The sequence below is a fragment of the Nothobranchius furzeri genome, chromosome 17 (genome assembly GCF_043380555.1).
Source record: "Nothobranchius furzeri strain GRZ-AD chromosome 17, NfurGRZ-RIMD1, whole genome shotgun sequence".
Taxonomy (NCBI): domain Eukaryota; kingdom Metazoa; phylum Chordata; class Actinopteri; order Cyprinodontiformes; family Nothobranchiidae; genus Nothobranchius; species Nothobranchius furzeri.
Window position 1 is genome coordinate 40,978,871 of NC_091757.1, and position 18,160 is coordinate 40,997,030.

Genomic DNA, 18,160 nt, shown 5'->3' on the forward strand with positions numbered 1-18,160 from the left:
CAAGTAGCTCGCATGAGAAAAAAAAATACAGTCCCCCGTGAGTGTCGCGAAACCTCCAACAGAAAAAAATCAATGTGATGTCCTGTACAGCTACTCAAACGTAATTGTGTTTTGTCTTCGAGGCTTACATCAAGTGTTGATTGACAACACTGTGGATTCCTCACACACACACACACACACACACACACACACACACACACACACACACACACACACACACAAGCGTGTGCATGCATGCATGATAGCACTGTAAGGATTTTTCTGCGGTACAGACACTGCCAGCAGCCACAGCTATATTTACAGGATCTTCTCTCTGCAGCAGCACACACTTTTTGCTGTCACCACTGTTAGATGTATACTTGTAGCGTTTTTAGCAAGTGGTGAACATTTAAGTTTGTCATTAAGCTGATGCACTACCTTTCTTCGTCTTTCATTCTAATAGGCGTAATACACCAAGCGTTACACCATACACATGGTTGCATGTGTGCATGCTATTTTCTAAGCAACCTCGAATGGATTGATTTCCTCCTCTGTGGGATTCCGGGGACAGACTGATGTTCACATCGGCGGAGCTTCTGAGCGCTGCACACAAAGCAGAAGGACAAAAGGGTGTGAATCATTCAGCAGCAGCAGCTGTAAAGCTTAGATAATCTGATGCCGTCTCTCTGAGCAGAGATTTACGACTGTCATACTGAAACTGAGCAGTCAAAGTGCGATCTGACAATGCTGACAGTGCAAACTTACACTAAAGCTAACTGGGGAGTTTCTGTTGCTGCAGGCAGGAATTTTCCCCATGATCCCCAATCCTTCTGGGATTAATAAAGTATCTTTGATTTGATTTGATGAAACTTTTCAGCCTTTCCTTTTGCAAGACAGCATTTCTAACTGTTAGAAGCTATTGTACTGCATCTAATTTAAAGAGTTAGAAAGGCGTAGATAGAACAAAAAAAGGCAAGATCGAGGTTTTCTGTTGGAAAATTTAGAGTGTATTTTATAGTCATTGTTTGTCTTTTTAATTTTCTTGTGTCATCTCTTGTAATGCTTGACTTTTGCTGATATGCTCCACACCTATGTTGTGATATCCTATATCACCTCCATGTTTGTTTTCTTTACCTTACATTTCTTTATTGTTTTTTAAAATTTATTTAGCCAGTTTCTTGTTTTTAACACCAGTTTCTTAAACATTTTATCATAATGTAGACATTCCTTTTTTCATTTGTATTTGTGTTTGAAACATTGTATTTAAAAAAAAATTAAGTTTTATATCAGTACTTTTAATTTTTCAAATATCCTCCAATTAGAACAGCAATGAAGTTATTTTTCCTGGTGTGGTAGAACGACTCGTTTAGATTTGCACAGTTTGATGTTCCACGTCACAAGTGCTCACCTTGTCTTGTGTAATTTTGGCACAGGGGCTTGGATTATTACCAAATGGCAATTGTATCATCGGCCAAGTCTCTAGAGATGACGAGTCATCTTTTTAATACTTATGAAATTATCTTCTCAACTCTCATCACGTGCCCACCTTCAGGCTTCACATCCAGGATTATTCTCTCACCGCCAAGCCTTCAGCTTCAAGGAAAACACACAAGGCACTGTCTGATCAGGAAAGCTCTCTCCATGTCACCCAACTAAATCAAGTGCCTTTGGCATTATTAAGTAAAGTTGAATGTACAAAATCTTTTACTTTTCATCACATCTTGTTGACACATTGTGTCTCCCGATTTTAACAGATCACTCATGTCAAATCGGGAGGATTTACCTGCTTGTCTTTCAGAAATAGATGAAGCAAGAGGCTTTATTTTGATAAAGAGACCATCATATCAGGAGAACCTTAGCTGGGTTTGAAATGTCACCATTTATTTTCAACCTGAAGCCCTGATGCTAACATATATATTGTCCTAAACAAAGACAGATGTGTCATATGTATATCATTTATTATGTTGGTTTATCAGTTAGTTGATCTGGGGGTGGGGTGAGGGTGCTGGCGGATCATAACACCACACTGTGAAAATGTAGAGCAGCCAGAAGGTCTTCAAGTTGAAAGAAGTAGAGGCAAACTGCAGCACATGGACATTGTTCCTTGAGAGCCAAAATGCTTCTCAGGCATTTATTTCACTGCTTTCCTTTTACAGATCACAAAATTAAAAAAAAACCTTCCCAAGCCTCCACCTGGCTTCCTTTAAATACCCCACAAAATCACACCTGCAAACAATCAGCCCCAATCATCAGTGCTCCAACATTAAATCCAAAAGGAAATTAACATCCACATAAAAGCACCTAAATGTTAACATAAACAAAAGACAAAACTGTTTCTACATTACAAGAAACATTTTCACACTAAGGCCTAGTCCACACATAGAAGGGTTTTTGCTGATATGCTCCACGCCTATGTTGTGACATCCTATATCACCTCCATGTTTGTTTTCTTTACCTTGCAAGTCAAGGGAGCAGTCCAGATACTCTGTAGTTGCAAGTGCGGTATTCTGGACACAGGGCCTGGAGAATTTGTACCAGTTCATTATGACTATCTATAAATTTGTTTTTGCTTGCAGTTTTTCATCTCCAACTATTCACTGACAGTCACAACCTAGTGAGATAAAGCCTGGGATCTCTGTTTGCATGACTGAACCAGCAGCAAGAACCCCCCCGTAAATAAATAAATAGATACTCCCTGGATGATTATATTACACATCATATCATAAGTGACTTTTTTTTCTAGTGAGATTTTTATCCCTCCACTAAGTCCTTACACAAACAACCACACACCCAAATATGCTGATTAATAAGTAATCCAAGAACAAACATTTACCAATAAATGTATTTATTGAGGGACATTTGCCAGAGTGAAGCCTTTCAGAGAATCTTTATGAATAAATTATTTGTCGAGGTAAAACTGGGATTCTTTTTTATTTATGTTGTTTTAACACTGAAGCTAAACAGTAAGATATCTATGACTTTTCTATCACTCGTTTCAGATATTTTTGACTTATCTGTGGCCATCATGACTCTCCTTCTCAAACTAACTTGGATAATATGATTATTTCCTACTGGCAGTGAATGCAGCATTATCTGCCATCAGTGTTTGTTCTGAAAGAGCGCCAGTGAAATGATGCCAAAGGAGTTTTGGCTTTGCGGCTATGGGACAAATTGTTGAAAGGAGTGAGACTAAAAAAAGACGTGACTTTCTTACTCTTCACATGCTCAGCTGATGATTTCTTCACAGCATTTCATTTCCTCTGCTTGCTAATGCTTCATATTCTGTTCATATAAACTTGTGTACATCACAATCTTTATTTGTGTCATATTCTTTGTAATCTATTTGTTTATACTTCGTAGCCATTTTTATTTTAAATATCATCCTTTAAAGATCTTGTATTCTAAATTTTAGCTTCCATAACAGAAACATAGTTTTTAATAAGCAGTAAATCAGAGAAGTTAACAAAGCTGTTTTAAGAACATAAGAAATGCATGTTTTAGAGCCAAGCTCACATCCATCTGTCCATCCATCTGTCCATCCATCCATCCATCCATCATCATTGTCTTCCACTTATCCAGGGTCAGGTCACGGGGCAGCAACCTAAGCAGAGAGGCTCAGACTTCTCTCTTCTCAGCCACTTGGACAAGCTCCTCTGGGGGAATCCCAAGACGTTCCCAGACTAGCCAAATCCCTCCAGCGTGTCCTGGGTCTTCCTTTAGGCCTCCTCATGGTTGGATGTGCCGGGAAAACCTCACCACGGAGGTGTGCAGGAGGCATCCTAGCTAGATGCCTGAGCAACCTCAACAGGCTCCTCTCAGTGTGAAGGAGCAGCAGATCTACTCCGAGCCCCTTCCGGCTTCTCTTCCTATCTCTGCAGAGAAAACCTAATTTTGTCCGCTTGGATCTGCGATCTCATTCTTTTGGTCACCACCCAAAGCTCTAAGCATAGATGAGGGTTGGAACGTAGTAGATTGACTCAGCTCTCTCGTCACAACAACAGATTGGTACAATGCAAAGTATGTTTGTTGACGGATGTTGTGTTTTAGAGTGTAAAGGAAATAACTGCACAGCTAATCAGTGACTCATGTGCAAGTGCATGACTTTCACATTTTGAGCTGAGTTGAAGCTCTATGATGATGATATTTTATGCAAACATCATGAAAGCCAGTCCCAAAGAATACGCTAAGTTTGTTGTCTCCCACATCTATGCTGTTAAATCCTCCATGCAAACGTGGAGCAGTCTCTGAGTTAGTGCCTTTCAGCACTACCTCAGTCTTTCACCGCTGCCAAAAAAGTGAGAAGCCAATATTTTTGTCCAATTAGATGAACGTGGATGCCTCTCCCCAACCACTCTTCCTCTTTGTTGGAGAATGGAGGAGGGGTAGAGGGCACAAGATGGCTGTTTTGGCATCTCGGAGCTTGCTATAAATAATTTAACTTTGAATCATCTTTATATGTTTAATTTGGATTAAATATTGAGAAGAGCCCACCAGGGCAGAGTGTTCCTCTGCCTTCCCGACAAGAGAAACTTAGGAGGAGTTGGGGAAAGATGAGGAGAAGGGAGAGTGACTTAAATGGAGTATGAGGGAGGGAGTGGAGAGGAAAGTTGGGGAGTAGGAGAACAAATGGGAAAGAATGAGCCACAGCAGAGTTGAAGTCACAAACAGAAATACAAGGAGACAGTTTAATATCAGCATGAAACCACTTCTGTGTTCTTCCTGTGCAGAAGAAAGCAAAAGGTTCATTTCAGAACACTTATATAAACATATAGAAATGTTTTACTTTTATATTCATGAACATAAAGGTCAGTTTTTAGAGTCTGTGCAGCAATGAACTTGGTTGCTATGGAAAACTTTTGCATTTGTAAGCCATTCGTCTAGGATGAGCATTCAGCAACATCAGTGGGGTCTTTGCCTATTAAATGAAGATGAATGTTGAGTAATGAGCTTGATTCATTGGAGTGTGAAGTGCAGTTTTCCATCTGTGCTGCATCTTTAAAGTCTGTAAATTACTGCCTCCGATGACGGAGAAATGCTTTCTCAAAAGCCAGCACTGAATCTCATTTCTTCTGCCTTTTAATAGCTTAAAGGGAGACTAGGCAGTTTTGGCTTGCTTTTAGCACCCCCTAGTGTCCGTTTAGTAAAACCGAAAGAAAAACCTATCTCGTCACAGTGCGTTTGTCTTAATGTGAAAGCTGAAATGTCTGCCCAGCCTTCGCTAGTGTCTACAGGAGTGATTCATTACTTAATTAAGCAAATCAGCTGTCTACGATCTGAAACATGGAGGAAGTGTTCTAGAAACAGACTGCAGTGTCAGATATGTCAGTTTAATTTTTTCAGACTGGACCGGCAACTCTGTAGTTGCAAGTGGAATGTTCTGGCTACAGGGGGAGGTAGGGGCTGGGTGGCATTTCATTAACCCTGAAAAGGGTCCTTTTAGCACTGACTCAAGAAAATGATTAAAAAATATGAAAACGTTGCATAGTGTCACTTTAAGTCACAATATTTTTCAGCTCCCAGTGTCTGCTCCAACCACGCCATACCGGCGTTACGCTTCAGCGTCTAATCTCTCATTTATCTTAACCTTTTTATCCAATGTGTGTCAAAAAACCACATCCACCACAGCTCTAAACCTATCCACTATAGGAACAGATGTGCACCTTTAGTTGGGACAACACTAAGAAAAAACAGGAGTAGAAGCTGCCTTTTTACATTGTTCTTGCACTTATTGACGACCCTCTGAGGGACTGCTGTGATTGAACCCTTACAGAAGATGTGAGGCTCAGCTTTTTCAATTGTACGGACCCACGTGATAACAGGTAGTGTGTACCCACAGGGTCACCTTGAGGGTATAATTGGAGCAATTGAACGGTGACGAAGAAGAGACGAAGAACAGAAAAGATTGGAGGTGGGAGGTGTTGCAGGATGAGTGGTTGATGCAGAAGATGAGGGAAAAATGTGAAATGCTGCACTATAATACATCTTTATCCTGAAAGAAGCTGAAAATCATCTTTTGCGTGTGTGTGTGTGTGTAAGAGGACAAGTGTGCAGAGGAACTCCCCAGCCTGCTTCTGAAAGAACAACGGGGAATCACCAGGACATCTCCATCTGTAGTAAATTAGCTAAATCATGAAGCTACAAAAGCACGGCTCTTTTTGCCTCCTTTTTTCCCTTGTTTATCCACCCGATCTAGAATGAAGATCACAGTTTAACACACGTGGTTTGACCTTTACAAGCCACTATGACAGAGCAGACAAGATTAGCATTAAATCGACTCCCTCACCCCAGATGGTGTTTTAAATGTGTTTTTTAATGTCTGCATGACAAAAGCAAAGCTGTAGCAAATAATGATGTTGCTGCTGGCCAGGCTGTTAATGCACTCAGAAGATATGCAGCAACAAAACTCAGGGAGGCAAATGAAATTACACTCAATGACTCGTTGGTGTCACAGTGCAACAGGACCATAATCAATACCTTCTCATCTCATTGTGCTCCAATTTAATCTTTGATTAGACTATCACACAAACCCCACACAGATACTGTATCAATATTGTCTTTACATGACTGTTACACAATCGTTATGTTGTTTATGTCTCGATGGTCTTACTCCTCCCGAGGAGGAGACAGCACATCAACACATGCACGTGGTGTAGCCCATGATGGATGAACCGACTTCCCCGATCCCGTAAATCACAGTCGCCAATTGAATTTCTTTTGTGCAATTAGGATGTATGAAAAGAGATGGAAAGATGGGTGTGTGAAAGGGCAGGGTTAACACTGCAGCATTGCCCAGGGGAGGGGAAGTGACAACAAATGCAGATGCAGAGCCTGCGGATTCCTGAAGCACCACACAAAATGAAACCATTTAGAGATGGAGGGAGGAGATGGGGGGGGGGGGGGGGGGGGGGTCTGCAGGGATGAAGGCGGGATGAAGACGGGAGGAGATGGAAGTAAGGATTAGAGGAGTAGCTCATTAAGCATTCAGAACACACATTCTTCCATACACAGCTCACACAAGGTGCCCTTCACACACACAAACATACTAGCATGTGGCCATACCGCCATACGCGTGAGCACCTGTACGCGCTTGGCTTCCACTCCCGACATTTAAACAAAGCATTGTTGCATCTTTGACAAAACTGTCAGATAAAGGGTTAAACGGGAGTCTGATCCGTTGTCATGGAGAGCACCAGCGGCTCATTTTCTTCTGGAATCCTCCATTGTCATTTCCATTGCTTCCCTCTCTCTCTCTCCACTCAGAGATGAATGGAAGCTTTGAGGTGTCCTTTGCACCAGAGAGAAGAGTCCAACAAGGATGGGGTGGGGGTGGGGGGTGTAGGACAGTACTTCAGATCAATAACCCCCCTCTCTCTCTTTCTCAGCATTGGTGCTTGTAGTGGAACAGTTTAATCCAGCAAATAAATGCACTCCCACACTGTGCGGCTACATTTCTCCCTGTGATTGAATTTCCTTTGTACTGTAAGCCTTCACACACTTACTGAAGAAAGTGAACCAATACACAGTTTTGCTTTTGTGGAAAACAAACGGTCACCTGTGTTCACTACTTTCTCTCTCTCTGTTTTTATCTCATTCTTTCCCAGATAACAGTTTTCCGGATGGGCTCTGAGGGTCATCAGGACATTGACCTTGCCATCCTCACTGCATTACTCAAAGGTTGGTCTGCATGTGTGTGTGTGTGTGTGTGTGTGTGTAGGTGGTGATGATGGTGGTGGTGGTGTGTGTGTGTGTGTGGGGGGGGGGGGGGGGGTTACTGTGGTTTGGTGTTTCAGAAAGCATTCCTCTCATACTCCAAATTCATGACGTTTATTCAGAGCACATGCACTTTTGTTTTCATGACTCAAGTCCCAGGAGTAGAACATCAAGCCCTATAAAATTACTCTTGGACACCACGGGGCTGGAAAACGTCAGAGTTAATCTCTTCCCCCACAAAACAGACTTAGTGGGGGGAAACGAGCAGAAGCCACTGTTCTATGAGTCTCTCCGAGTCTAATTTAAGTCAAGTGTCCATTCGTTTAGCTGAAAACCTAACGAGGGACTGTAATTAGCTGCAACTAGAAGGCCAGGGTTATTGAAATTTTCTGAAAATGATCAAATGACTTATTTTCTTGATTGGATAATTTGTATCTATAATATTTTATTCTGTATGACATTTTTAATATTTATGGATACAGAAATTTAATGAGATGTCACCTTACCGTGGTGGAGGGGTTTGAGTGTCTCAGTGATCATAGGAGCTAAGTTGTCGGAGGTTTTATGCCTCTGGTAGGGTCACCCATGGCAAACAGGTCCTAGGTGAGGGATCAGACAAAGAGCAGCCTGAAGACCTCTTATGATGAATTATATAAATGGAAACCGTGTTCCCTCGCCCAGATGTGGGTCACCGGGGCCCCCCTCTGGAGCCAGGCCTGGAGGTGGGGCACGTTGGCGAGCGCCTGATGGCCGGGCTTTCACCCATGGAGCCCGGCCTGGCACAGCCTGAAGAGGAAACGTGGGCCCCCTTCCCATGGGCTCATCACTCGTGGGAGGGGCCAAGGGGGTAAGGTGCAGTGTGTGACGGGTGGTAGTCGAGGACGGGGACCTTGGCGGTCTGATCCTCGGCTACAGAAGCTGGCTCTTGGCACATGGAATGTTACCTCTCTGGTGGGGAAGGAGCCTGAGTTGGTGTCTGAGGTTGAGAGGTTCCGACTAGATATAGTCGGACTCACCTCAGCGCATGACTCTGGCTCTGGAACCAGTTTCCGTGTCTGGAGTTGCTCCCACTGAGAGGTGGGCAGGGGTGGGCATACTAGTTGCCCCCATCTTGGTGCCTGTACGTAGGGGTTTACCCCAGTGAATGAGAGGGTAGCCTTCCTCTGCCTACGTGTGGGGGGACGGGTTATGACTGTGGTCTGTGCTTATGCACCAAACTACAGTTCAGACTACCCACCCTTTTTGGAGACCTTGGAGGGGGTGATGGAGAGCGCTCCTTCCGGTGACTCCCTCATTCTGCTGTGGGACTTTAACGCTCACGTGGGCAATGACAGTGGGACCTGGAGAGGTGTGGTTGGGAGGAACAGCCCCCCTGATCTGAATTCGAGTGGTGTTTTTTTTTTTTTTTGGACTTCTGTGCCAGTCATGAATCGTCCATCATGAACACAATGTTCAGACATAAAGGTGTCCATATGTGCTCTTGGCACCAGGATACCTTAGGCTGCAGCTCGATGATTGACTTTGTTGTTGTTTTATCTGACCTGCGGCCGCATGTCTTGGAAACTCGGGTGAAGAAAGGGGCGGAGCTGTCAACTGACCACTACCTGGTGGTAAGTTGGCTCAGATGGTGGGGGAGGATGCCGGTCAGACCAGGCAGGCCCAAACGAATTGCGAGGGTCTGCTGGGAATGTCTGGCAGAGTCTCCTGTCAGAAGGAGCTTCAATTCCCACCTCCGACAGAACTTCCAAAATGTTCCGGGAGAGGTGGGGGACATTGAGTCTGAATGGACCCTGTTCCGTGCCTCCATTGTTGAGGCAGCCGACCGAAGCTGTGGTCGCAGGATCGTCGGTGCCTGTCGTGGTGGCAACCCCTGAACCCGCCGGTGGACACCGGCGGTTAGGGATGCTGTCAAGCTGAAGAAAGAGTCCTATCAGGTATTTTTGGCCCGTGGGACTCCAGAGGCAGCTGAAGGGTACCGGCAGTCCAAGCAGAACGTGGCTCTGGTGGTCGCCGAGGCAAAAACCCGGGCATGGGAGGAGTTTAGTGAGACCATGGAGCAAAACTTCCGTTGATCAGTAGGCAGAATACTTCGAAGGCCTCCTCAATCCCACCTACACATCTTCCAGTGAGGAAGCAGAGTCTGGGGACTTTGGGTTGGCCTCTCAAATCTCTGGTGCTGAGGTCACTGAGGTGGTTAAAAAGCTGCTCTTTGGCAAGGCTCCAGGGGTGGATGAGATCCGCCCGGAGTTCCTTAAGGCTCTGGATGTTGTGGGGCTGTGTTGGCTGACAAGGCTCTGCAATATCGCGTGGACATCAGGGGCAGTCCCACTGGACTGGCAGACCGGGGTGGTGGTTCCCTTATTTAAAAAGGAGGACTGCAGGGTGTGTTCCAACTACAGGGGGATCACACTCCTGAGCCTTCTTGGTAAGGTCTATTCAGGGGTTCTGGAGAGGAGGGTCCGTCGGATTGTTGAACCTTAGATTCAGGAGGAGCAATGTGGTTTTTGTCCTGGCCGTGGAACACTGGACGAGCTCAATACCCTTAGGGGGATCCTGGAGGGTGCATGGGAATTTGCCCAACCAGTCTACATGTGCTTTGTGGATTTGGAGAAGGTGTTTGACCACGTCCCTCGGGAGGCCCTGTGGGGGGTACTCCGGGAGTATGGGGAAGCAGCAGGGATGAGAATCAGCTCCTCTAAATCTGAGACCATAGTCTTGATTCGGAAAAGGGTAGAATGCCTTATCTGGGTCAGGGATGAGGTCCTGCCCCAAATGGAGGAGTTTAAGTATCTCGGGGTCTTGTTCACGAGTGAAGGAAAACTGGAGTGTGAGATCGATAGGTGGATTGGTGCTGCATCTGCAGTGATGTGGGCTCTGTACCGGTCTGTCATGGTGAAGAGAGAGCTGAGTCAGGAGGCAAAGCTCTCAATTTACCAGTCGATCTACGTTCCTACCCTCACCTATGGTCATGAGCTTTGGGTAGTGACAGAAAGAACAAGATCGCGGATACAAGCGACCGGAATGAGTTTTCTCCGAAGAGTGGCTGGGCTCTCCCTTAGAGATAGAGTGAGAAGCTTGGTCACCCGGGAGGGGCATGGAGTAGACCCGCTGCTCCTCCACATCGAGAGGATCCAGTTGAGTTGGCTCGGGCATCTGGTCAGGATGCCTCCTGGACACCTCCCTGGTGAGGTTTTCCGGGCACGTCCAACTGAAAGTTAGACCCAGGATACGGTGGAGGGACTATGTCTCTCACCTGGCCAGGGAATGCCTTAGGATTCCCCCGGAGGAGCTGGCCCAAGTGGCTGGGGAGAGGGAAGTCTGGGCCTCTCGCCTTAGGCTACTGGCCCCACGACCCGACTCCGGATAAGCGGATGAAAATGGATGGATGGATGCTTTTTTGTATTTATTATAAGAAAAAATATTAACTTTATCATTTTTAAAATTTTAAACATCTATGAGGTCCTGATAACCTGAAATAGCTAGGGGAAAAATAATTTCACACGTACTGACCAAAAAAGCTCATTTTAATTTGTGTTGGGATTCAGTTTTACTTTCAGGAACTTGTGTCTTAAGCACTGACCAGCCAATAGGTGTTATCTATCATCAGCTGTAATTTCTTCTAAACATCAAGATGCCTGACAGGTTCTTGGGTTCTCCTTGTACTTCCAACTCAGAGCAGTTTTGTGTCTCATCAGCAGCGTCTGTGGGAAGTCTCCTTGCTCTTCACAAATGCAGCATTTCCTTAACGTCTGATCTCCACCTTCAGCCCACAAACATTTACGTTGGGTCAATCTGTGATTCCAAACCAAACCTGTGTGAGAGCAACTGCTCTCTGGCTTTGTTTCCCTTTTTGTTGGCTCTGTGATGAACTGACTTCCTGTCCAGATTGTAACTCTCCTCTCACCCATTGACTGCTGGGATAAGTGAGTGAGGTTGTACAAGTTCACATTCATAAGTATCAGTGTTCACCCACACGCTGTGATTCAAACGGGTACAAGGTTGTTTAAAAAAGAATAGTGAAAAATGTGTGTGTGTGTGTGTGTGTGTGTGTGTGTGTGTGTGTGTGTGTGTGACACACACACACACACACACACACACACGCGTATTGATGGAAATGTTTACTTTCATACTTCCGTTGATCTGTCAGTGTTGAAAATCAATTCACCGCCAGGACAGCCGGGGGCGTAGACCTTTTCTGGCGGGCCTGCCTACTATTGCGATATCGTCCCTGTTTGACGACAATTTATTTACTTCAGTTTGCAAAGGAATCCACTCAAGGAGAAATGGCAGACAACAAGAGAGTTTGAATTGAGCTGGAACTGCTTGATCTCGAGGAACAAAACATTTTGTTACAAAGAATTCAACAGAGCTGGTGCTGTTAAATAATTTATAGGAAGTGGTGGAAGTAGGAAATTCTCTTGAGCTGTTGTTGGTCTGACCAACCACAGACACGCTCTCCATTGCATTCAAAAGATGGTTAAAGAATTGGGGTTCCCAACGCTTGGTCACCCTTCATCCGTTTTAGCCTTTTCGGGTGTGAGAATGTGTTGATAATCCAGGTAGAGTATCCCAGAGATCATCTCTTTGTTAACATCACATAAAAGCAATAAAAAACTTTCCATTTCTTTTGGATAACAAACATTTTGTAGGAAGTAAGCAACGATCAGCTACAAATCCAGCTTTAGCAGTCAAACAGCCACCGGAGCTAAAAATCCTTTTTGGCAAAAATTAGCTGTAAATCAGGGTTTTTAGCTTTGAGTGAGTTCAAAAGAACTCCTGGAAAATCCTGTAAAATCGTCCATTATTGTAAACACAGCTGCTCATTAACTCTGTAGTTAGAGACGAACAATTACAGGAAGACACCTCACAATAAAAAAAAGAAAATAGTTGTGTTTTGTATAATTCATCTCATCTGAAGAATCAAAGAATGTTTTGTTTTAATAAAAAAAATCATTTATAGGAGGTCAGAAGTGAAAGAGAAACATTGTCTGAAGCAGCTGCCTTAATGTTTCCGGCTTTGTTCGTTCATCGTTCTGATGCCTTCAGTGAGAATCTACCAATGAAAACGGTCATGAAAATAAAGACAACACACTGAATGAGAAGGTGTGTCTGAACTGTATGTTGTCCATAACTGCAATATACGTCACTGGACTGAATCAGACATGATGCAGAATTCGTCAATATTTTATGTTGTTTATTTTTATGTTTTTGCTAATTCCGAAATACAAGAATTTGTATACACACCATCCACTGATACACACATTGCTGGGAATCCATACTTCCGATTGTTTTTTGGTAGCTGGTGTAAATTGCTGTCTTTGCTGCTTCCTTTGGGAAATTGACTCATGTGAACAAACTGTGTGTGTGTGTGTGTGTGTGTGTGTGTGTGTGTGTGTGTGTGTGTGTGTGTGTGTGTGTGTGTGTGTGTGTGTGTGTGTGTGTGTGTGTGTGTGTGTGTGTGTGTGTGTGTGTGTGTGTGTGTGTGTGTGTGTGTGTGTGAACAAAACTACAACAGGTCCAGCGGGACTTCTTAGCAATCCAGAGCGTGTGATTGATTACTCTGAAGCTTACGATTCCTAGAGAAGCATATCAGTCATCATAGCGCTGGGAAGAAAGAGAAAATACAGATTGGAGAAGAAATGTGTGAAACAGAAATGTGTTTTAAAAATAATGTATGTGTAAAAGTGATTTTGCATGATTCCTTTGGCTCATGCATCAATCCCTTATCTCTGTGTTCATCCTAAATGTTGTTCTTTATTGTTTGCATACCTGTCACGTATTCTCTTTATGGCATCTGTTGATTTATCCCATATCCCTGTTTTCTTATCCCTTTTCCCCTCTGTACACACTGTCAAGGGGATGACATTTAGATTAACAAGGGAAGCTGGATCAAAGAAGAAGGAAAGAAAGGGAAGAGATGCAGAATTGATGAAGGAACTTAAGGATGGGAGAAGGAAACCCAAAGATAAGGATGGGGAGTGGAGCAAAAAAGAAGTACTTAATGGTCAAATGACACAACCGTAGATTTACATGCAGGTCTTGTTCTGCAGCATGAGAGTCAGCGACATGTTTAAAATAAAATCAGTCACATCCTGCCCGAGAGCTGTTTAAAACACTGGATTAAATCTTTTGCCAGCGAACTAAGCTGCTGCCTGAAGCTCAACAATGCAAAGCCTGGTTTGAAATATGCAGCATGGTGGGAACAAAGTGAAAGTAGGAGAGAAAGAAAAAGCCTGAATGTGATAAAAAAGAGTGATTAGGACAAGTGGAAAGAGACAGAGCAGGAGGGAACCAGCTGCCAAGAGTCAGAGTGTAACAGAGAGGTGTAATTGATAGCCAACTGTCTAAGACAGTCAATATTTTCCTGCAGACATCTAAAGGAAGCTGGATGTGGTTCAAGCCCTGGGTAGATAAAACGAAGCCACTGATGAAGCACCAGAGCCACTCTGTCTTTTAATAAATATACATCTTCACTAAAGCTCCTATTAGTGAGTGCTGTGTATTATTACTGGGCTCCGTCTCCACTCATACGGTTAAGCTCCAGTAATTTTGCTCAGACCTTTAAGCCACAGAGAGCACTGTGTAAAGTGGTAATTTTAGTGTGCTTATTAAAACCATGCTGTCAATGCTCAAGAGATTAAGGTGCTTCAATCATCGTGTAATAGTGGTTCTGTTAACATGAGATGAATGAGCTCCTGGTCTCACTCACAAAGGAGGAAGTCTTTTTTTTGTTATTCGAGCATCAATAATAGTGACTTAAAATGAACCACGAAAAAAAGTCTTTCACAGACTTAATGTGAAAGATGGGGTCAGCCACAACTTACCCCCCTCCATCAGTAAAACTAATTGTCATTAGAAATAAATAAATTCATAAAACGTGGTGTTAAGCTTTAATAGAGCTGCAGTAAAAAGGTTAAGTAATTTTATTCTCTGTAACGAAAATGGCTGATCTCACGCAGGCAAGTCAAAACCACAAATACAGCACAAAAAGCATTCATTTGAACACAAATATAATATTTTGTTTTTGAAATCTCATTTAATTTTAAAGTAGAGGCCATATCGGTCACGACGTGCGGGTGAGGTGAGCGGAGGTGAGGATCCAAATGCGGGTGAAGAAGGCAGGCAGGAACGGTTTAGCAAGGTTTTAATATAAAACACACTGGACATAGAAACAATGATCCAACAAGACAACAAAGACTGACAGGGTTTAAATACAGGAGGAGCTGGGACCGTGGGTGATTGGGAGATGAGAGGCAGGTTGGAGCAGTTAACATGGACACAGGACTGAACAGAATGTGGAGTCAGGACAGAGTGTGACAGTACCCCCTCCCCCTCTAAAGGGCGGCACCGGACGCCCAACGCAGGCCAAGACGGAATCTAGTGGGCCGGTGTCTGGGGCACAGGAGGCGAGGCTGGAGTCTGGGGGGGCCGGCGTCTGACTGGAGGCACTGACTTGGCTGAAGGCAGGGCCGCTGCAGACGGGGCTGCAGACGGGGTTGCTGCCTTGGCTGGCGGCGCCAGACCCGGCGCTGACTTGGCTGGAGGCGCCGGACCTGGCACCGACTTGGCTGGAGGCTGGGTCACTGCAGGCGGGGCCGCTGACTTGGCTGGCAGCGCCGGACGTGGCGCTGATGACTTGACTTGAGGCGCCAGACGTGGCGCTGGCTTGACTGGAAGCGCTGGACGTAGCGCTTGCTTGACTGGAAGTGCTGGACTTGGGGCTGACTTGACTGGAAGCGCTGGACTTGGGGCTGACTTGACTGGAAGCGCTGGACTTGGGGCTGACTTGACTGGAAGCGCTGGACTTGGGCTGACTTGACTGGAAGCGCTGGACTTGGGGCTGACTTGACTTGAGGCGGAGCCCCCGCAGGCAGAGCCTCTTGGACAGGCGGAGCTGCTGCAGGCGGAGCCTCTTGGACAGGCTGGGCCAGGGGCGGAGTCTCTTGGACAGGCTGGACCAGGGGTGGAGCCTCTTGGACAGGCTGGGCCGGGGGCGGAGCCTCTTGGACAGGCTGGGCCGGGGCAGTGGCACAGCTGGCGGTGATGCTGGCTGGACCGGAGGCGGTGCCGCTGACTGAACGCGCTGACTGGAGTACCGCCTCCTGGAGAACCAGGGAGGATAGAGTCTCTAGCTGGAACTCCTGGAGGCTGATGAGATTTTTCAGCCTGACCAGCTCAGCCTGGAGATGGGCAAATTCCACCGGGTGGACTACCAGTTTGGTCCCTCTCATGGCCACCCTGGAGTGGGAGGAGACTGTGCAGCCGGGGGTGACATTAGCCGGAGCCGCGGTGCGCCAGCGGCGCAGCTCCTGGGCTGGTGGTGACGGCAGGGCCTGGGTTCCCTGCCAGCGCCGGGGTCCAACTCCAGGGGAGCGCACAGCCAGTCCGGTGCCCACAAAGCCGGAGGGGCCCAACTGCGGCTCACAGCCCAGCCTCCCATCTGGCTCCAGGAGGGTGGAGGGGATCGCCGAGGCCGAGGTTCGACGGCGGCGTCTGCAGGGAGATGGTGGAGGAACTTCACCGCTGGATCCCTTGGCGGGTCTGTTCATTCTGTCATGACGTGCGGGTGAGGTGAGAGGAGGCGAAGATCCGAATGCGGGTGAAGAAGGTGCAGGCAGGCAGGCAGACAGGAACGGTTTAGCAAGGTTTTAATATAAAACACGCTGGACATAGAAACAATGATCCGACAAGACCAAAAGGACTGACAGAGCTTAAATACAGGAGGATCTGGGACCTTGGATGGTTGGGAGACGAGAGGCAGGTGGGAGCAATCAACATGGACACAGAACTGAACAGAATGGGGAGACAGGACAGAGTGTGACCATATCAGATTAAAAAAAAGATCTTTTTCTTATCAAACTGAAATGCAGAAAGTATATTAAAGGAGCTGTGTTTTATGGAAACTTAGAGCTACCACCTATGCTAAATACAATTTGTGCAACATCACAAATACTGTTCAAATGTGAAATTTACATTATTCGAACAATAAGATGACCACGTTGTTGATGCTATTTATTTATTCATTATCTTTTAGAATTTTGTTAGATATTTGTTATTGGACTACTTATAAATGCCGGGTAATTTGCAAGGTTCATGTGCAGGTTAAAGGTGTGGAACACTATAAAACTATTTTTAATGAATTTTTTCTGATTATAATCATCACTCTGAGTTTTTCATGCCGGCTGAACATGAAAATAGTCTCCTACACCTATCTCCTGCATTAGCTTCTCATAGAAAATAGACTCTGAAATGCTAAGATATGAAAAGCCTGACAGATCTACGTAACACTGTCACTTAACAGTTATGGACTCACCCATCTTGAATCGCGACGGGGAAGGCTGTTGTTGGTTTAGCGTCCAGGAAATAGGAGAGAACATCTCAGCTAGTAGAAACTCACCATTAGCATTAGCAACTCCCACACACAGCAGAACTCCTTCAGGTTTGTGTTATTTGTGGAGCTAAAACATCATTGTTGCAGAGCAAACAGCCATTGGTAAAGCTGTGTTGCTGTTATCCAATCTGAGGAGAGATGTCCAAATATCAGGAAATAAGACTCCATATCTTGCCGTGTTACACTAGGATCACATCAGCTGCGAAGAGTCGCTAAGGGGAGCAATCACAAAATTTGTGAGCTGCCCGCTGCTCCTCTGTTCACATCAGGTGAGAATTTTCGATGAGCATTTCTGCTGCATTTAAAATGATGGAAACACTATGTTTCTCTGCAAGTGTGTGTGTGTGTGTGTGTGTGTGCCTTTCTTTGTTCATTTTCATCTCTAGTCTGTTTAGATACACAAAAATGATCAAAATTATCAATCGCAGTGTGTTGTTTTGAAAATGTCTTTATTTTGTTAAACTTACTGGCCTACCTCTTCTGTTTCGGTTTGACTTCCTGCCAGAATTGACGCAGCTCGTGAAAAAAATAGAGCACACGCCGAAATGGTCACTGCACAGCGTGAGCCTTTGTCGCACTTCGCAGCTGATGTAATCAAGACCGTAGGTTAAAAAGGGAGCTGAATGGAAGTGCTCATCGTTCCATGGTGCTTCGCAGCACATAGTCGCACTTTCTTCTGGAATTCTATTTCCTGAAACCATCACCTTTAACAATTATATATATATATATATATATATATATATATATATATATATATATATATATATATATATATATATATATATATACATATATATATATATGTGTGTGTGTGTGTGTGTGTGTGTGTGTGTGTACATATATGTGTGTATGTATATATATATATATATATATATATATATATATATATATATATATATATATATATATATATATATACATATATATATGTATATATATACACACACACATACACACACATATATATATATATATATGTATATATATATATATATATATATATATATATATATATATATATTGCCTTGTGTGTCACGTTTTTATCTGTGTTTGTGAAACACTTTGGTTTTATGTAAGTGG

General features: G+C 44.5%; 1 protein-coding gene across 11 annotated transcripts in view; it reads left to right on the top strand.

Moving 5' to 3' along the window:
- The window catches only part of trpm3 (transient receptor potential cation channel, subfamily M, member 3), a 200,829-nt gene that overhangs the window by 135,875 nt on the left and 46,794 nt on the right, over positions 1 to 18,160 (top strand). For all 11 annotated transcript variants that reach the window (XM_054731421.2, XM_054731428.2, XM_054731422.2 and 8 more), the window contains exon 9: positions 7,581 to 7,653. In XM_054731421.2, the coding sequence (XP_054587396.1) occupies positions 7,581 to 7,653 (73 nt within the window). The remainder of the gene's footprint in view (positions 1 to 7,580; positions 7,654 to 18,160) is intronic.